The sequence below is a fragment of the Mobula birostris genome, chromosome 31 (assembly GCF_030028105.1).
Source record: "Mobula birostris isolate sMobBir1 chromosome 31, sMobBir1.hap1, whole genome shotgun sequence".
NCBI lineage: Eukaryota > Metazoa > Chordata > Chondrichthyes > Myliobatiformes > Myliobatidae > Mobula > Mobula birostris.
In genome coordinates this window covers 16,248,775-16,270,983 of record NC_092400.1, presented here as the reverse complement: position 1 = coordinate 16,270,983, position 22,209 = coordinate 16,248,775, and the positions used below count along the sequence as shown (strand labels likewise).

The window sequence follows — 22,209 nt, the reverse complement described above, 5'->3', positions numbered from 1 at the left end:
GGAAGAGGTTTAGAGGGGACCTGAGGAGTAGCTGGCAAAAGAGGTGATGGGACAGTAACAGCATTTAGAGGCTTCTTGCTAGGTACTCGATGAGCAGGGCAGAGAGAGATGTGGAACTAATGCAGGCAAGGGGATTAGTATACACAGACGTAATGGCCTGCATATACACAGTGGGCCAAATGGACTGATTCTTTGCTGTAATACTTCAACTGTAATATCATTCTGGAGGAACATTGTATCATTTTTTAATGCATGCATTTCTAAATGACAATAAGTGAGGACTGAGTGTCTTCATAATCTCATCTCAACTTATGAATTCTTTTCAGGGATGTCGGATGTTGGTGGAAGAAACCATAGCACCTGTGGTCCTGGAAAATGATGTGCACCAAGGTCAGAATCAACCTTGAGTCCCCGAAGCTGTGAGACGGCTGTGTGTCCCAACTCAGTCAAGATTCTAAATATATACCTTACTTTGTGCTCCTCGTCAGGTTCTGAATCACATCTTGTTACGGAAGATCAAGCTGTGAGTGGAGCGGGTCTGCACTAAATCTGGAAAAACCAAGCCACCTTTTAAGATGAGTCACTGTTCGCTAGATAGGTTCAGTAATTTAAAGAGCCAAGATGATTGAGAGTTGGTTTTCCTCCACAATTTTCAACACGTGTAAATGTTACAAAGTATCATCTCATATATGCTTTGCAAGCTTTTAGTGAGAAAACTCAGGCAGCGTCGGTGAAAGAGTGGTTAATATTTTAGATTGATAACTTCATTCTCCTCTCCGCAGATGCTGACTAATTTGTTAATTATTTCCAACATTTCCTGTTTTTATTTCTGATTTCCTGCATCCACGGTATTTTGCTTTTGTGCTTTTGTTTTTTTTTGTTGCTTTATTTATTGAAGTATATTTCTCCTCTCCTAACTGGTGTCCTTCATATGTGAAGCCGCATTTTGGGATTAATTGTAGGTAAAGTGGCTAGAACCAAGTGTAAGGAGGAGATGTCAGGGGTAAGTTTTTACACAGAGTGGTGAGTGCGTGGGATGGGCTGCCGGCGGCGGTGGTGGAGGCAGAAACAATAGGGTCTTTTAAGAGACTCCTGGATGGATACATGGAGCTCAGAAAAATAGAGGGCTATGAGTAAGCCTAGGTAGCTCTAGGGTAAGGACATATTTAGCATAGCTTTGTGGGCCGAAGGGCCTGTATTGTGCTGTAGGTTTTCTATGTTTCCCTGTTTTTAACCAGTTTAAGGATCAAATTGAAGCAAATCTGAAGCGTCAAACAATGAATATCAATGCAGACTTAGGCTGGCAGAGGGACTTGTTAATGACATAACACTACTGGGGCAGCGTTAGAGAAGCAAGTGGGGATGAAAGAGATTGAGGTTACTCTATAGGACAAAGAATCTTCTGTTCTCGTGGCCCTTGATAAATAAATTAAAACACCATTTCTAAGGCTTCTCCCTGAGTCAAAATAATCAGAGCGATCTCAAAAAGACCAACTGAAGCTCCGAGTGAGCCTCAGCATTAAAAGACTGGAATAGACACTGGGTTTCTATCAAACCAGCCATGTATGATTGTGCCATGATGGGACTATCTCCTGATCTCATATTGTGTGTTAATGCCAATTGAAACTGACTTTGGTATCAATTTCATTTTAGTGCCGGTGGACTATCAATGAGAGTCATGGGGTGCCGGCTACAGACACATTTCTCTTCATACTAATATCTACATGTGAAATCATTCTGATCATGGTTTCCAGTCATCGCTACTCTTAATCACAGTCAAACTGCTTCTGGCTAAATTAAAATTTCATTAGCAAGTTCATGCACATTACTATTCAATGGCATATTTGTTTAAGCTGCAGTTAGATTTGACTTTTCCCTGAGGATCAGTGAAGGACTGACAGCCACGACATGTACAGCTTTGTTGACCCCCTCCTTCGACATACTTGTACACAAGCCACTTCACACACAGCAAAGGGCAGGAGTTAAACTCTGCAGACTTGATTTCTGCCACTGTTCAGGATAATCAATACTTGCTCCCAGCAATTATTCCAACATTCTAAAAAACTACAACCGGCAGACATTTCATAACAACAAAAAAATGCTTTGAACCTGAGAATAAACAATTCTTTTCTACATTAAAACAAAACAATAGACTTGGATGTCCCTTACTCCCCACGATAACAACTCCCTACCACCCCAGTCCCCCTGTTGCTTTTAGTGGCTGGTAATTCATTTCAGGTATAAACGTTTGAGAAATTTAACTTCTCAAGGATTGTTTCAGTAAAGTAAACACTCACACTGAATGTAGAAAGAATTGTTCTGAGAGAGAAAGAAAGAATCAAACTGTAATGCTTCCTGCAGGAGCTAACTGTTACAAACCACATTCCAAATATAATGGCATTAGCGAGTGATCTTAAGTTCTATTAGAAAATTCTATTAAAGTATTCCACAGATGCTGGGTATTTAAAATATCGAGCTGAGATATCATTGCCGTGTCTCACTGTGCAGTCAACCTGACAAATGGCCTGTTCATTCCCTTTATGGATGTCAGTCAGCCTGCAGATGGCACTGTCCACATAATATGACATGAGTAATTGAATTTAATGGAAAATCCTCCTAACACTGACATATATTTTGAGAATTTGTGACTATCCTTGTATCTTAATGTTCTGATGCTGGCCTCTTGGATTAAATTGTATAAAACCTGTTGAAACTAAAGCACAACTTGTTGCTTTGGTTCATTCAGACATCACCAAGAGCACGAACTAGTCCAGGTGAAACAAACTAACTTAAAATCAATACTGATTTTTTGACTGAAAACCAATTTTTTTTGGTTGAAGAGCAATGCTTTGTCGAGTAAAGAACTGTGAGGACTAATAAGTAATAAATAGGAATGTGGATTTTGACAACAGGAGCCACGGACAAAGCCCAGAAATAGAGACACGGAATGCAGCAGTGATGACATCCACATTTCAGGAATTTTGTTAATTATGTCACAGCATGCACATACTGGATTTACGGTTAGGTCTATGGATAATCATTTTATTCTGTAACCTGGACCTAGTCTGTAACTTTATAGATAATCTCGTCATCTGAGAATATAAAAGCTGTATATACGTAACAACAGGTAGATCAGCTTTAACTGGTCTCCTGATGTGCATCAGTTTTTTTTAATAAATTGCCCGTTATTTCGAACACCAAACCCTCTGGCCTTTCAGTTTGCTCCTAAGCCACGTTTTACCAAGTGAAATGCTGTTTCTAATTGTTTTGCATCAACACACAAATACAACTTGACATATCCTCACCCATCGATTTCTAACAAGATTTCTGTGCACAGGGTGACATTGCTTCTTATGCAAAGCTTGTTTTAGTGTCCCAAGCACACGCAATGCTCAATCTCTTTTCACTGAGGTCTTGGGCCAATTAATCTGTCCTGATAGATGCACAAGAATTTCTACCTATAAGGAAACAGTAAATGGCTCACAAACCCAGATGCTGGAAATCCAGTGCAAACACACACACACACACACACACACACACACACACACACACACACACACACACACACACACACACACACACACACACACACACAAAATGCTGGAGGAACTCAGCAGGCCAGGCAGCATCTTTGGAAAAAAGTAGACAGTCAATGTTTCGGGCTGAGAAAAAAAAAGATGAGTAGTCCCCCACCTACTTACTCTGACTTCTCATCTTTATTTCCAGTCCTGATGAAGGGTCTCGGCCCAAAATGTCGACTGTTCACTCTTTTCCATAGATGCTGCCTGACCTGCTGAGTTCCTCCAGCACTTTGTGTGTGTGTTGCCCAGTAAATGGCTCATCTGCCAATCACTGGTACAGATTCTTAGTTGATGAAACTGACTATACTGAAGAGGGAAGGATTACTGATATAAATATAAGCAATGAACGCAGATGAAAGCAAGCGAGCAAAATAAAGATCTGACATAGCAAAATGCCGGGTATTTAACCTGCTTGCACATTTTCAGAGTCGACAGGTCCACAGGTTGTGATTGTGATCCACTCTAGAAAGTATATCAAATATCAGTTTATAGGAAAGAGCATTGTGCAAATGAATTTTTAAGGTGCTTCACAGGAATTCACCTCCCAAACTCATGGCTTCTACTATCTGGAATGATTGTCACCATCTAAGACTTTCCCAAACTTTTCTATGCCATGGACCAATACCATTAGGCAAGGGGTCCATGGACCACAGGTTGGGAACCCCTGTGTTAAGTCAATCTCTACCTGACCTGGGAATCGGCAGCTTACTGGTCCACTGCCGAATGGCACCGCATCAGAAACGTAAAAGCTCAAGCAGGCAGCTCAGCGGCACCTTCTACAGGGAATTAGAGCTGGCTGTTAAACACTTCCCGATGTAGACAGTAAAACTTGCAGTACATAGAACAGTACAACACGGGAAGTGCCAAACTAATAAAGTTAATGACGCCTAATTACACATATCCCTTCATTTTCTGCATATTCATGATCCTGAGAGTCTCTCAAAAGCATCCATTGTATTGAAGTCTACCACAGCTCATTCCAGACACCCATTAGTCTAAAAAAATTTGCCCCACACTTGCCCCCTCTTTCCTTAAATACATGTCCTCTAGTATTAATTCACACTCTAGGAAAAATACAGGTAGTCTATTCTTATCTATGTCTCTCAAAATTTTATAAACCTCTTTCAGATCTTCCCTCAGTCTCCACTGCTCCAGAGAAAACAACTAGATTGCCCAAGCTCTCAAGAAAGAAAAACAATGATATACTGTTAGTAAAAAATGGTATTTCTGTACAGATCTTGTGAAATGGTCTTTTGATCAATTAAAATAAACTATAAGGAAACAAATGTCACAGAGGATTACAAAGGTTTACAGTTCTTAAAGGGGTTGGTAACATCCATAACCTTGGCAATACAGCAAATGCTTGTGATAATTAGCTGAAATTTAAGATTTCTTTCTGGTAGCTGTGCTTAGGCATGAGTGATTTGTCACCTGATCAAATGGTTTTGGAACTGCTCCCAAACCTGTTTGAGTGCCAACTTTCTCTGAAATGAAAGATAAAGGCAATCCAGATTGCACCTAAATGTTTAAAATGAGGAACCAGAATGATTCATGGAAAGGGCAGGCACCTGAGATAATGGCCCCATTTACACTGTAAATTGCCCACCAGAGTGACCATATAATCCTGCACATGGGGCTTAACGCAAGGGAGAAAACCTGCATGAGAGAATTGCCAGGAAATGTTTTGCATTTGAATCACTTTGAAAAAGCCACTGCAGAAAACCTGATGATCGAAAGCATTTGCAGGGAAAAAAAATTGTTTTTCCACAAAAATACCTGAACTGTTTTGCTCTAGTTAACCTTTCACTTGTCATTCACATATCCATATACAAAACCATGACCGAGAGTACGAATATGATGGCATGAACTCTGAAACATTGTTTACCTTAATGTTTAAGAATGCTTGCCTTGTGCTTCTCTCAGAATCTTACCCAAGAACAGCACTGAATTCTTCCATTAGCAGAAGCACAAAGTTCTCACATATTTAGTGTGAGTATAATTTTAGCCAACAGAGAGAAGAGTGAAGAATTATTGGACTGATCAGGCAGGAACTGAGTAGATTACTGGAAAATGTTTATGGTAATCTGGAAACTAAATCCCCTGCTGTAAAATAAATGACGTATGAACTCTACTTACCCATGTTTCCCTTTTAACTCTATTATCTTGAAGACTCCTTCACCTGTCTATCTTCTACCAAACACCCAGTCACAGTGCCTCATATCATTAATAATTTCTGTTATATTAATTTTGGATGTCATATCACCCCAAACCTCGGAAAGTGGGGTGAATGGGTAGGTTCCAGTCGATGTCAATTACTTGTCTTGGGGAGAACCTCTCCACTTGTCTAAAGATCTGCTTCCTGTACCTACACCCGACACCTGCACCCTACACCTACAACTCAGCTCAGCGTTAGTGCCGCAAGATTTCATATCATATCCAGAATCCTGAGGAGGAATTGCAGGAAATGTTTCCTAATAATCATTCTTTTGTCACTTTCCAGTTACTTCATTGTCATGGAGAGAACAGGATTTTTTTTCCCTTAAGAGACTTAGGACGAGAACTATAACAAGCAGGAAGGAAACATATGCAAAGGAACATCTTATAACTTTGTCACTCTTGGCCAATATAGAATGATACCAATTTTGAGATATTTTAAATTTAATAATCCTTGCTTGGTTCCTTAAAGTTATTATAGCTGGGAGTGATAATGGGGACAAGCTCCTTTTACCTATTTAAATGCTTCCAATAGTGTGTGCCTCAAATAGCCTCTGACAACCAAGTCCAACTCCCGGCCTTCATGGGTGGCTTAGCTACGAAGCCCAGCGGAACAATTTCTACTGACAGGAGAAGCGGCGAAGGAGGCCTTAAAACTAGTCTCTTCGGGCAGATAGGGCTCATCAGCCATGGTTGGCAGCTCATTTAGGGGAAGGAAAACTCTCATCTCAAACCTCCGCTGCCTTGCGGCTATACCCACTCATGGGGAGGTCTTTGGGAGTAAACTCCGACGGAAAAATCCAGAGCTGGAGTCCCTAAGGCAGTCCGATGTTGAGTTCAACGCTGATTGGCAACTGCCGCGACACTGCCGGTGCCAAACTGTATTGGTCTCTGCCGTTCCTTTGGGTGTGTAGAGAGATGTGCAGAGAGGAGGAGCTTGTTTTTCATATTGTACTGCCCAGGCTTGCATATCTAGACAGCAAGGACACACAGCTATGGTAGACCCTGACCGACTGTGGCCTCACTAATTCTTGCTCAAAACTGACTGTTTTCTTGATCAATTAGTCTGACAGTTATCACAAATGTGGGCACCTTTCTTATAACATCTACTGTATATTGATAGAATATGTGCCAACTGCCATAAAACAAGATGAAGAGGAAGAAGAAGAATATGTACACAGATCAAATTCAGCAAGTCTGTACTGTCCCATCAAAAACAATAACAAATAAAGTACCAACAAATTATATTATAGTAGAGAATTTGAGGCTGGAAAACTTGCATAAACAACAGCTGACAACCAAAAATCATGAGCAGAAGCGCCTTGCTGTGTTAATCAGTCATATAAGATTTGCCACAAGGTCATGTAATTGAAATCTGAAATCTCTTACCATGGCAAGAGGAACAATTTTGATGATGTCTCTCTGACTGACGTGCAGTTCCGACACAGCTTTGTCCTGGTCTATCTGTGAGGGCTTTCCAGGATACTCCACCTGCCACATGATCCGGCGAGTGACTGACAGGCTGCTGAAGTTATCCATTTCAAAGTCCATCTGCATTATTTCATAAGAAGCCCCATCAATTCTGTAAAGAAACGGAGACTATTTAACATTCTTGAAGTAACTGCTTAACAAGTAATTCTTGCAACAGCACATAACTGATTAATGATTGACTAACTATCTTCAAAAGTTGATTTGCGTCACATTTTCAAAACAGGACGAAAGCAATATTTTCACTTGTTTGGAGTTAATTTATTCGAACACACTACAGTGCATTAAACTTGTTTACTTTTCACTCGTTGAGATTTGCATTGCCAAGACAGATCAGCTCTGACTGGTTTCGTGACTGTGAGCAACACACACTAAATGCTGGAGAAACTCAGCAGGCCAGGCAGCATCTATGGAAAAGAGAAAGCAGTAGACATCTCGGCCCGTGACGTCAACTGTTTACTCTTTTCCACAGATGCTGCCTGACCTGCTGAGCCCCTCCACCATTTCGTGTGTGTTGCTTTGGATTTCCGGCATCTGCAAGCTTTCTCATGTTTGTGTCTGTGGACTCGCTTTCGTGAACTTCAGTTCTGAATGTTATTTGCTTACTTTCATTGCTTGCATGATTTGTTATTTTTTCCTGCACATTGGGTGCTTGAAGGCCTTCTTATTTTAACGGGTTCTATTGGCTTTCTTTGTTTGGTGGCTGCCTGTCAGGAATCTCAAGGTTGCATAAAGTTTGCATACATTGATAACAATTGTATACCTATAGTATACATACATTGATAACAATTGTACTTTGAACATACTAAAAGTGTTGAGCATCTGAGCAGCCAGTTGGATAGGACTTGAGTGCTTGGTCAGGATCTTGGGTATTGCTTCTGCAGGGATTACATGTTCTCTCTATGACCAACTAGTATGTGTGATCGCTGCACAGGCAGTACCCAAGCACTTGATTTCCACAGGTTTTCTCATTTCTTCCCACATCCCAAAATGCAGTAGTAGGTTGACTGGTCTCAGTTGTGTACATACATCTACTGATGCTTCTGGACACATCTTCAGTGATGTTCCTGGAATCATCGGGTGTTTCGGGTCTTTTAACATCATGCAACCTCCTCCAGGTGACCCAGCCGGGACTGATCAGACCCCAGCTTGTGTCCAGATGGCTAGCTACTTATGACTCCATGGCTCCCCTCTTTTGAGCCACAGCCATCTTGAGGCCCTCTCTGCCGCATTGGTGGTACTGTGGATGGCTCTCCTCTTCCTCTCTCCCTCGATGCCCAAATTGCTGAAGGCTCTAACTAAGGAACGGACTGCAAATCCCCTACAGTAAATTATATCTTAAAGAAGAGGGTCCCAACCTGGGGCCCACAGACCTTTTGCTTAATGGTATTGGCCTATGGCATAAAACACCTGTCTTAAAGAATGCCTAACAGAGTCAAATGTGGATTGATAGATGAGAAAACAAGTTACAATGGTAAAAGAAAATAAGGAGAGGGCATGGATCGAATGACATTGCTCCCCAGAGAGCCATCTTGCCCTGACAGACAGAATAATCTCCTTCTGTATCAAGGACAAGATACTAAAACCCTTTATGTGCAGAAAAAATTCAAAAAGTAAAGCTTGTGGGAGGATCTAGATTTATTAAGTGTGTAAAACCTGCATGCTTACTTTACTGTTAAAATCCTTGAAGTCACCATGGATTTTGTGAGCAAACGGCAAAACGTTCTCTGATATTCCCATCATGAAACAAGTGTTCATGTCAGTACTAGGGAAAGTTAGAAAGGAGTTGACCATGATCATCATCATCATCGTGTGCCGTGTTGTATTGACATGGGCGATCACGGTCCTATCGATGACCATGATTATTCCTTGCAAATTTTCTGACAGAACTGGTTTGCCATTGCCTTCTTCTGGGCAGTGTCTTTACAAGATGGCTGATCCCAGCCATTATCAATATTCTTCAGAGATTGCCTGGCGTCAGTGGTCGCACAACCAGGACTTGTGATATGCACCAGATGCTCGTACGACCATCCACCACCTGCTCCCATGGCTTCATGGGGATGGGGTGATAAGCAGGTGCTACCCTTTGCTCAAGGATGACCTGCAGGCAAGCAGAGGGAAGGAGCACCTTACATCCCCTTTGGTAGAGATGTGTCTCCACCCTGTCAGCCACCCAGAACAACAGCTTTCTTAATTTGCAAGGAAATAGGAAGAGAGTGGCTCAATTGATTTATAAAAAGCAAGTAGTAAGAGTTATTATTCATGTAAAGATTCTTGGATGAACTCAGAAATACTTCATACATAAGTATATTGTGATTAAAAGAATGGTGCCCAGATGCAATATGAATATCCGGAATGTATGAACATTTAGCATCTCTATATGAAAGCAATGACTCTTCCCCACAGAACAGGCAGAAGTCTTTCCATTTCCTCTAAAGTGAATGTAAAAGAATTGATACAAAAGACCTGATAAATAGGACTGTGCTGGTCAATGATTTCTTCTTCATGGGTAGTTTCTAGAAATTGTGGATGATTTGTTTTCATTCCAGTTTTGTGGGTTCTGAGGTGACTGATAAAGCCAGTGCACGATCTGCAGGCTCTTCCACGTAGAGGGCAGGAGATGCTCGGTGGAGGTTGTTAAGGAGGTGTTTTGCCCCTTCTTACATTTACCTTGGGCTTTTATGTGCTCTCAGTGCATGGACTTGAGACTGCCACGGCGTATAGGTTATGTGTTAGTGTGAAGCAAGTGGTTGCAAGACATTTACTAATTCCGCTGAGGGCTAGACTAGCTCATTCCTGATGGCAGGGCTGACCTAGGGTGAAGGCAAAAGTCCTCTTTCAGTTTGCCCCTCAAGGTGCAGATTCCTGGCTAATTTCCTAAACCCTCTATGAGGAACTATGGTGTTGAAAACACTGCAGTTCCTTATTAATTGTTTTACAGAGCACCAGTATTCAGTCTGCAAGAGTGACCCTGAGCAACCTGCCATGTCAGCTGTTCATTCATTCCCATTCTTTACGTAACAGGACTTGATTAAAAACATCTCATATTTTGTCTCTTCAGGTTGCAACCAACCAGCTCAATATCTAACTCTTCAGTTTTAGATAATTCATCTTTTTCTGTCAGCATCCAACCTGGTCATATCTGCCAATCCAGCTGTGATGTTGGCTCAGATTTTTCCTTGCTATTAGTATAGTGTGACCTGATAGCTATCACCCATAACCCTGCAATTAGTCACACATAACACAGATGAAGAAGTAACATCATCCACGAATTGTCCCATTAACCTATTTGACCTGGTTTCACACTATCATAGATGTTTCCTTCTGTCCTTCCCACTACCTTCTCTGCTCCCAATATTAACTCTGCTTCTTCTTCCACAGATGCTGTCTGACCTTCTGACTGTTTCCAACATTTTCTGTTTTTCATTACATTGTTAGGGTGCATTCTGGAGTTAGGGTATATAGCAAATACTTACTTCACCAGCAACCAATCATCAGACAGGAATGGGAACTGTAGATTGAATTTAAAATGCAACCCTGAACAATAGTTTCCCTGGAACTGTGGACTAGAGTTGATTGCAAACTAGACAATGCTGATTAACATTCATTTTGGGTGTCTGGAGTGTGGGTGCAAAGAAGGAAGCATTTGAAAACTGTATGTAAATCAAAGGAAGCATTGTAGATACATTGTAACCATAGAATTTTCCTGCTGTTAGCTTTGATCTTTAGCATATAAAAATGTCACGTAATGTTGGTTTGGGAGGGCTTGTCCTCCAAGAATGTCTCAATATGATGTCTGCTGCTCATTTTTGTTGAATAAAACACTTCTATATCTACTAGCTTCAGAGTTTCTCCGGTGACTTCGTTCACGTTACAGCAACATCACAACAATAATTAAAATTCATCATATTTCAATCCCTGTAACACCTGCTCAATCACCCTAATGACTGCAGAAGGCATTATATATGGGCTAGTTCTTGAGCAAATAACTGACTATAGAATAAAACTACAATCTGATTGGTTCAAAAAAAGGTGATATTTTAGCTGAGCACAATCACTAACAACGGCCAGGTATATCAGGATGTACTCAGGTACTGGGAATGTAAAGCCAGAGATTAAACTGTGAAACATGAAGCCTTTCACTGAACTCTTCTTTGGAATATGAGCTGCTCGGTAGACCATCCAGACCTAAATCTGTTTGTGCAAGTACATCAGAAGCCTCTGTAATTGAGAGAGTAGTGTTTCACTGTGGTGGTGTCAGTCAGTGCACCAGATCTGGCAAGAGGTTTCAGTAAACACTAGGATCAGCAGAGGTTTACTGTCACTTGGAAAGAAAGATTAGTACTAACCAATGACAGAGAGTGAGAGTTACAATGAGAAAGATGGAAATAGATTGCTACAGGACATCAATAGACTGGCCAAACAGGCAGACAAGTGGCAGTTGTGGTAGTGTTATAGCAAGAACAAAAGGAGACAATGTAGTCGAAGTGGAACTGTTTTTTTTAAAAAAAAGCATGCAGGAATAGAGGGACCTGGATCTATGTTTGCAGGCTATATTATGAGAGCTAACTCAAGAAATTCAGCAGAGGCTGGAAATCCAGAGCAACATGCACAAAATGCTGGAGGAACTCAGCAGGTCAGTCATCATCTACAAAAATCAACCAACAGTTGATGTTTCAGGCTGAGCTCTTTCTTCAGGACCAGAAAGCAAGGAGGAAGATGCCAGCATAAAGGATGGGGCAGGGGAGGAGAAGAAGGATAACTGATTATGTAAGTTCATATAGAACAGGTGACTATGTAAACTATGTAAAATATGTATATTACTAAGTAGGGTACAACTGAGAATTGTATGTAATTCTAAGCACACACCTTAGGATGATAGTGAAGATACTAGAGGGGGCACTGAAAACATTTTTTTGACTGGCTTGAAGGATGAAGAACTTCAGCTGAAAGAGCTGAACTGGAGAAGTTGGAGTTGTTCTTGAAGCAAAGAAGCTTCAGAGGAGATTTGATGGAGATGTAAAAGATCAAGACAGACTTGATGGAAGAAAACCATTCCCTTCAGTGGATGGTTCATGGACATGGGAGAGGGGCACCAGGCTTCAAGTTTTGGGTAAAGGATCAAAGTCCATGGGAGTTCAAAGCTCTCAAATATTAATTGGGTCGGCACCAGAGGGAAAATAGTTCAGAGAATGGTACAGAGAGATTAGGAGGATATTATTGACCAGATTACTTGCATAGAGTTATCTGATATGGGCCAACCTACCTCTTTCCATGCTGCAACAGCTTAATGCAGAGTCTGCTTCCACTTAGTTGACCCTTATGATGTCCTTCAGTTTTCATGACCCTAGTGAAACCTGATATCAAGATCAACATATGGGTCCTTCACATCAATCAGGACAGAATGCAGGAAGAAAAACTAATGCGTGCTGTTTACCTAACCTCATGGCTTTTTCTTCCATATTTAAATAGTGTGAACATTGAAGTTTAAAGTATATCTATTATCAGAGTAATGTCACCATATACAGCCCTGAGATTCATTTTCTTGCAGCCATACTCAATAAATCCATAGTAGAATAATAACCGTAACAGAACCAATGGACGACACACCAACTTGGGCATGCAACCAGGGTGCAAAAGTCAACAAACTGCAAATAGGAAAAGAAAGAAATAATAAATAAATATCCAGAACATGAAATGAAGTGTCCTTGAAAGTGAGTCCATAGGTTGTGGGAACATTTCAATAATGGGGTAATTGAAGTTATCTCAGTTGCCAGAAAATAAAGTTAGGATTATTTTCTGGTAACTGAGTCTCCCCACCAGAGTATTTTATCCCTGAAAAAAAATCTGTCTGCTTTTTCCATGATTAATGGGCTAGAGGAAAGCAGAGCTTTGATAACTTGCAATTTCTGAAGTGATACTTCAGTGAGTCATTTTTCATGACAGAAGATGTTTCTCTATTTTTCATTGAATGACGAAACCTTGTCTTCTGAAAACTAGTACAGGCCGTCGCTTCCAAGTTCTGGTTACAAAATTAGTTGCAAATGTAAAAACAAATTATTATTTTGTGTTGGGTTTCTTTTCTGAATAACCACTTGCATCTATGTACTTGTAAACCACAGTAGCAGAATAGCCCCAGTGGTCAACAGCATGTAGACTGTAGTTGGAGGTCAGCTCTTCACTGGTGTCACATGAAAATAACTTGTCACAAAAATAAAGTCAGAAAAAGATAGCCTGTCAATACATAAAGCAAAAGAAATATGGCGAGGAGATTCTAACTTGGCTTGCTGAGAGCAGGTAAACCCAGTTAATATGATACTTAGTATAATCACTGCTTTATTTATAAATAGATCCTGACATACTAATAAGGTAGAATTTATTAACAATATATGACATCCTTTGTTTTATATGATGTACTAATGTGAGGTACCTTGTAAGTGACCTACTAATTAATTAAGCAAATAATACTTCTATGTTTTATTCACAGCAAACTATTAAATGGCAATAATGTATGTATATATCCAAGCCTACTAACTTACTTTAAGCCAGGTCCAGCAATCTCACTGACTATAAGAGAGTCAAGTATTCATAAGGCCTATCATGTTGGCTCATCATAAAATGAATTTTCACTCTGTTTATTACCAGTGGCAAGCTCTGTAAAGCACTGACAAATGGGAGTTGAAGACTACATCAAAGTTAGTAGAATCTATTTACATCCTTAGCCATTGGATTAAGTGCCAGTTACCAATTCTGGAATGAAGGTTTATCTAACAATAACTACCCATGAAGTAGACTACTAAAAACCATGAAAAGGGGGATAGGAGAGGGTATACATTTCACAAAGACCCTTCTCATTACAGCGATTTTCCTTTTTAACCTATCGGTATTCTGTAATAGTTTCAGGACATCTTTAAGCAAGTCCAGAAAATGGAATTGGGAAGTTCTGGTAGGCAAGAATTTGCAATGCTGTTACATTAAATAAGCTTGTAAACAGAACTCCACATAAGACAATGGAGTGGAAAAAAATAATACAAACTACAGTTCATATTTCTTAAAAATGTGTAAGAAGTGTCGACCACACATAAGTAATTTTTCTCAGGTGATTGTACTACAATGCTCACAAATTTTCTGGTAAGTATATAAAAAGACTTTGAATTTCCTTTACATCTTTCATAACCTCAGGATATCTCTAAGTGCTTTACAGCCAATGACATGCCTTTTGAAGTGCAGCTCCTTCTTACATCTGTACTTTGAAATAATCTACCCTTTGGCTCTCTACTCATTATTCAAACAAACAATTGGCATCACACTTAGTGCACTGACCCCCATTAAAGCTCTTTCTCTCACTCTGGCCTCACTTCCTGGTGCAGAATTATTTCAATTTCCTTAAAATCATGGGACATGGGCTTGAGTGGACATACTGGACAACTGATTTCATCATTTACAAGCAGATCTACCTAGATCACGTGAATTACCATCACTCCTGCTTCAGAATTAAGCTAAAAAGAGAAAGTAACATCGGCCTTATTTTCACAGTTACCTTTCTACCTCCTTTGAAAAACAATTCTCCTGATCTTTTACACTGTCTCTAGCCTACCCAACACTTTCAATAATGTCTAACTAAATTTATACCTTTAAGACCATTTATTTGGTTGCCTGGATGCTTTTATCCCTGCCTTAGTCTACAAGGCCAAACTCCTAATGTCACTCCTTTATTCTGTGCCAGATTTCTGTCCTTATCCACTTCTGCTTGCTCCTCTCTGATCTCTTCTCAGACTTGTTCTCGTCCATTAGACCCAAATCCTGCCTTCTCAGCACTGTTTCCACGAAAACATATCCACCCAACTTTGCCTCAATGCTAGTTGTTAATATTAACGTATTCCCTCCCTTCAGCTAATGTCTCCTTGCCCATTCAAAATGGGCATCATCATTCCCAACCTCAAAAGAAAAGCACCCTTGACTCTTTTGACCTTGCAAACATCTCCTTTCTACCTTTCCTCATCAAAGTCCTTGAAACATGCAGCTTCCCAAATGTTTTGGCAATTGTTCTTTGTTTTCATACTTTCACTTAGCTTTCCACTTTTGCCCCTTTATCAAAGCAGCTCTGAGCTGTCACTCACGTACCGTGTGTGATTGTGAGGGAAGTCCATCCCTCCTTATCCTTGTTGACCTTTCTGAACTCATTGATGACCTTATCATCCTCTATCAGTTTGATAGGACCACCATATCTTCTGTTCAATTTTTACCTATTCAGGGAATGGCCCCTACTCCCATTTTCACACCATCATTTTGAGTGTCCTTTAAGAATCTATCTTTGATTTCTTCAAACTTCACCATTACAAACTCTCCCTTGGCAACATCACCCAGGAACATAATTTCTATATGTACATTGATAATGCACATATCCATTTTGAAACAACCCTCCTGACTATGTAAATTAGAGAAAATCTGGCAGATACTGCCCTTGGCCCAAAACATCGACTATACTTTTTTTCCATAGATGCTGCTTGGCCTGCTGGGTTCCTCCATTTTGTGTGGGTCTCCTGACTACATGTTCAGTTTTCTCTTGAAAGTTTCTCCAACTTGCAATTCTCCAAATGCAAAAAAAAATTCTATTTGGTTTCTTTCATGAAGACATTCCTCTTCATTGATTCCATCCCTCTTCCTGGTAATTGTCTGAAATGGAACAAGGTGCTTCATAGCCGTAAGGTCATGTGTACTTGATTGTGTCATCTCTAAGATTCCCACATTCCTATTTTCAGTGCAGTGTTCACTTTAACCTGTAGCAGTTCACTGCAGTGAACACTTCTTCCACACCTTTGTCTCCGAAGCCTTTAGAATTTTAACGTTCGTGATGGCATCCAAATCCCTACTGAGTGTGTTCTGCCTTGCAATGCCCCTTTCATCCATAGCTCCTGTGTCACCTGACCCAAGTTAGTTCTTGTTAGGGAACAACTGTTCTCAGGTTTCTCTTCCACATTTTCAGATTCCTCCATGGGCTCTCCCCTGCCAACACTTCTAATCTCATCAGGTCCACTAACTCCTCCAACACTGGCTCCTAAGTCACCTGAATCTAATGCATCCTCCTTAGCAGTCATTCCTTCAGCTTCCATGCATCTAAAGTCCGGTGCTGGAGACTACGATGGTGGCACAATTGTCAGAGATTGTCTTAGACAAGGCAATGTCTCTGATTTTGCTGAATAACTTGACCACAGTAAAACTATCCCCCAGGATATCATGGTCAGACTAAGAATGTAATACAGTGATTCATCTGGAGGTTTCTGTGTCATATTCAAATTAACTATGACAGTATCACATTAAGGGCAGCATTAGTGACATGGCTAGAAAAACTGCTGCCTCAGAGTGTCAGAGACCTGGGTTCAATCCTGACCATGGGTGCTATCTATGCAGAGTTTGTACATTATTCTGCAACCATGTGAATTTCCTCTGTCTCCTCCTGTTTATTCCTACATTACAAAGGCATGTGTATTAGGCATGTGTATTTGCCATGTAAATTGGTCCTAGCCTATTGCTATCTTAATTGGTCCTAGTCCATTGTCATGTTAATTGGTCCTAGTCCATTGCCATGTTAGTTGGTCCTAGTCCATTGTCATGTTAATTGGTCCTAGTCCATTGCCATGTTAGTTGGTCCTAGTCCATTGCCATGTTAGTTGGTTCTAGTCCATTGTCATGTTAGTTGGTCCTAGTCCATTGCCATGTTAATCTGTCCTAGTCCACTGCCATGTTAGTCGGTTCTAGTCCACTGCCATGTTAGTTGGTCCTAGTCCATCGCCATGTTAGTTGGTCCTAGTCCACTGCCATGTTAGTTGGTCCTAATCCGTTGCCATGTTAATTGGTTCCAGTCCGTTGTCATGTTAGTTGGTCCTAGTCCATTGCCATATTAATTGGTCCAAGACCATTGCCATGTTAATTGGTCGAAGTCCATTGCCATGTTAATTGGTCGAAGTCCATTGTCATGTTAGTTGGTCCTAGTCCATTGTCATGTTAGTTGGTCCTAGTCCACTGCCATGTTAGTTGGTCCTAGTCCACTGCCATGTTAGTTGGTCCTAGTCCATTACCATGTTAGTTGGTTCTAGTCCATAGTCATGTTAGTTGGTCCTAGTCCATTGCCATGTTAATTGGTCCTAGTCCACTGCCATGTTAGTTGGTCCTAGTCCACTGCCATGTTAATTGGTCCTAGTCCATTGCTATGTTAGCTGGTCCTAGTCCATTGTCATGTTAGTTGGTCCTAGTCCATTGTCATGTTAGTTGGTCCTAGTCCACTGCCATGTTAGTTGGTCCTAGTCCATTGCCATGTTAATTGATCCTAGTCCACTGCCCTTAGTGCACGGCTAAGTGGTAGAAAATGGGAGGTGAAAATGTGGCACTAATATAGGAAAAATATAGATGGGTAGCTGATGATCAGTATGGACTCAATGGGTTCAAGGGCCTGTTTCTATGTTGGAGGGGGGCACAATAGTGTAGTGGCTAGCACGATGTTTTACAGTACTAGGGACCCAGGTTCAATTCCCACCATTGTCTGTAAAGGAGTTTGTACGTTCACCCTGTGACCATGTGGGTTTCCACCGGGTGCTCCAGTTTCCTACCACAATTCAAAGATATACCAGTTTGTAGGTTAACTGGTCATTGTAAAGTGTCCCATGACTAGGCTAGGGTTAAGTGGGGGTTGCTGGCTGGTGCGGCTCAAAGGGCTGGAAGGGCCTATTCAGCACCGGTATCTAAATAAATAAAATTTCAAAGTAACTTATTATTCTTGTGTATATCTATTCAATGCACTGATTGCAAAATAGTCTTTGAAAGCAACAAGCATTGTTAACCTGATAATGCAATACTCTCGCGGCTGCATTTTTCTCTCCACAAGTAGCTTTTGGATAAGTTATTTTCAGGGTTAATGTTCTAAATTGTTTTAAGAAGCTAACAGAACAGTGTGCACTTAATAGCTTGATAAAGCATTCAACAGAGCATAATCATAAAATCAAATATGACAACGAATCAAAGACACTGCTGTGACTAACTGCTCTCCACTCTCTGGAAGGTATTGCAGTCTTTTGAATCTCTGCCAAGTTACAATTCATTAAATTATTTAGGATTGTGTCACAAGTCAAACTACAATATACATAAATGACATAATGACTGAAGAACCACAGTATAAAACAGCCTGATTAGACCCTCTCATCTGGACATCACAGGCAGCCATTGCAGTTTATTTCATCTCTTCTACCTATCATTTCTGTTCCTGACAGAATATCATGCTTTGAAAAGTACAACTGGCATAAGAAAACACACATGCTGTGTGTCAGGCTAGTACAAGAATTATTGGATTAAAAAAATAGGATTATATGCTGCTCATTTTGGTGTTACAAAGATGACTTTCTAACCATACATTTGTACCATCACCAAAACTGCCTAAATCCACACCATTAATTTTGTGAGACTCCACTGTCTCAGCTCATCTTCTAAATGTCTCCCTTCAACAACTTTGCCTCTCCATCTATCTCTTTCTTTTTTTTTATTTCCCTGAGTGTATTAAATCTTGTAAAAATATTAGATGAAAGTCTGAGCAGTTCTAAGTGACACTTTGACTCTTTGTGAGCACACAGCATGTAAGGTAGCAAGCTGTCTGTACAAGTTAAACACTGTAGAATTGTTGCAACACGCACACACAATGCTGGAGGAACTCAACAGGTCAGGCAGCATCTATGGAAAAAGGTACAGTTGACGTTTTGGGCTGAGACCCTTCATCAGGACTGGAGAAAAAAAGATGAGGAGTTAGAGTAAGAAGGTTGGGGGAGGAGAGAAAGAAACTCAAGGTGAAACTGGGGGGGGAGTGAGAGTGAAGTAAAGAGCTCGGTGAAGTCAACTGGTGAAAGAGATGAAGGGTTGGAGAAGGGAGTATCTGATAGAAGGCCATGGAAGAAAGAAAAAGGTCGAGGAGCACCAGAGGGAGGCGATGGGCAGCTAAGGAGATAAGGTGAGAGAGGGAAATGGGAATGGGGAATGGTGAAGGGGTGGGGCATTATCAGAAGTTCAAGAAATCTCCTGTAGGATTGTTAATGTCTCGTGTTTGCTGATAGCAACTGGAGTCTTTCTTGGCCTCAAGGCACAAGTGCATGAGGATGTCTGTCGATGAAGACGAGTTGCTTGAATGAAAGAAACCATACTGAGTTAGTGGCGTGAGAACAAAAGAGCAGTTTGTCTGTCTCTGTGTCTCGTTATGCTTGTGGATTAAACCCCTATTTATTGAGGCACCTTTCCCTCAGTTCTTGGAACTTCACTTAGACCGAAGCATCATAATCGATCGGCGCTTAGGACCCAAACCTAGGGTGGTTTCGTGAGCACTGAATTTGGAGATCCCCCAACAACGGCAACAATCTTTGTAACTTACTATGTAGTATTTAGTGCGGTATATTTCTTTCTGTTTAATGATAATAAGTTAGGCTTATGTTACTTTGTTGTGCTTGTATGCTTATTACTACATCTCCTCAACACTCAAATTCTTTGGTCCTTTGAGTCTGATTCAATGCAACTTTGGCCACTCCCAATGTATCTTATATTCCACCCTCCCTAAACTTCACCTCATCCAGAACTTTGCTGCCTTCACAGCCTCATCAGCTTATACTCACTTGCCTTTGACCTATGGGATTTCTTAACCCAATAAAGCTTCAATTCTAAAAATCAGACCTTTGTTTAATTTGATAGCCTAGCCACTCCTTATTTTTAAAAAATCCTGCAGCTCTGAAAGCCACAGTGATCCTCCAATTCTGATATCCACCAGACAGTTCTATTAACAGCTGACAAACCCACAAACTCTTCAATATTTAAAACATCTTTGCTTCCAAATCTCTTTCTACCTTATGATATTCTATTAAATCTTATTCTGGACCATACTCTTAGTCATTTATGTTTATATATTTTATGGAATTTGGTATCGTATTGTTTGATTAGACTTCCATGATGTCCATTGGGACAATTTACTTTGCTAAATATTTTATACATACAGTATATTTCAATATATTGTATATTCATTCAGTGTCAATTTATTTCCTTAGAGCTTTTACAAAGTTAAAGACACCAAGTATTGCTGCTGCCGCTTTTTCCTTAGTGTAACTTGGGATAAAGCACTGTTCAAAAGGATCGAAACTTTCTTCCAAAGGTACATGGTTTTATTATACTACACACAAGAACTTAGTATGGCTGCAAAATAAAGATTACTTTAACTTCAGGTTTTGAAACTCAACTTTCATACACTTATATCTCATTCAATTACGTCCACAGCCACACTCTCAAAAATGACTGACCTGCTTCCAATTCATGAGAGCTCAGAAGGATTCTTTTGTTAGAATGGATTGACTTGAGAGGATTACAGTTGGATTTGGACAAACCTTAGCCAAAGTGAAATAATTATTGATACTGATAAGTAGATAATATGCAGTGAAAACTACATAATACCTCAATACTGTCTGAACATGGTACTGTTATGCTAGATAGTACAGGATTCATGCAGGTTCTCATTTCTATGAATAAAAATTAAGTCTGAAATATTCAGAGAGAAACATTAACAAGAAAAAAAAAAGCAGATTTCTGTATTCTTCGTTGTGAATGGCAGGAAGTTTGAGATACTGGCATATGCATGTGTAGATGAGGAAGACTCCGGGTCTGTTTGGTAGCCTCACGTCCAGGTTGGGGCTTGATCTGACCCGTTCACATTTTTGCATGTGTTTACACACAGGGGCCCCCTCTACTCTGTAAGGCCCCACCACTGAGATGAATCTGCCCTCAGTCAGTATGATACACATCATCTATGTGGACAATTATGAGAGGGATCTGAGATGGGAAAGGTTCTGGAAAACCTTGTGCATGATTTGTAAGAGACAAGAATGAAGGTGCTGAAAGCATTCAGGAAGGTTTACAGAACACCATCATTTATTGCAAAGAGAATTGAATACAAAGGTGGTGAGGTTATGTTTCAATTACGTTGGTCATTGGTGAGCCCACATCTGGAATGTACTCATCTTCTCAAGGAAAGAAGTTCATTCATTGGAAGCAATTTACAGAAGGTTTACAAGATTAAGACAAGATTATACACGCAGTGGTGGGTTTGTTGCTGGGTAAGTTTGAACAGTCAAGTATGTGCTGAAGTTTAGAAAGAGAGAGAAGGAACATCTCTGAAACACGATACCTTGATGTGTCTTGATGTGGATGTGGAGTGGGTGTTTCTTTTTGTGAGGGAATGTAGAACTAGGGTACACTGTTTAAAAATAATTGTCACTCGTTTAAGACAGATGTGAAGAAACTTTTCTTTCAGAGATTCATGAGACCTTGGACCTACCTCAGAGCTATATAACACAGAAACAGGCCATTCAGCCCACCAAATTTATGCAGACCATCAACCATCCATTTCACACTCATCCTACCCAAACCTATTCTGTCCTTCTCACATACCCCTTATTCCCACCTTCCTCAAAGGATGGGGGATGGAGAACATGGGAACATTTTAGATAAACTCTTAGTAAGCAAGGGGTTGAAAGGCTACTATGGTTAGGTTGGAGTGCGGAGATGAGATTGCAGTGAAATCTGATTTAGTGGTGGGGCAGGTTCCAAGTAGTGGAGAGGGTAGACCCAGTTGGCTGGTTCATGCTAACCAAAAATACTGAGCTATGTCTTACTGTGGCCTTCTTTCCCAACTCCTTGGAGTATTAACAAAATATTAAATATTATATATTTAAACTTGGTATTTTGTTATGTATCAGAGCTGTGTGAGCACTTGGGGGTCACACCTTTGGAGTGCCGGAGCTCACAGTTTAAACCCCAGCCTGGATGAATGCGCAGGAATATTACTGCAGCTTATTCAAGTCAGGCAGGTCTTTCAGGGAGAGGGTGACTCTTTATCTTGCTCTGCTCTTCA

The 22,209-nt window shown here is 40.5% G+C and overlaps 1 protein-coding gene across 1 annotated transcript in view; it reads right to left on the bottom strand.

The window, feature by feature from the left end:
* LOC140190849 (transmembrane protein 132C-like) overlaps positions 1-22,209 on the bottom strand; it is a 1,058,274-nt gene that overhangs the window by 346,329 nt on the left and 689,736 nt on the right. Inside the window, exon 4 of the mRNA XM_072247739.1 lies at positions 7,185-7,377. Within this exon, the coding sequence (XP_072103840.1) occupies positions 7,185-7,377 (193 nt within the window). The remainder of the gene's footprint in view (positions 1-7,184; positions 7,378-22,209) is intronic.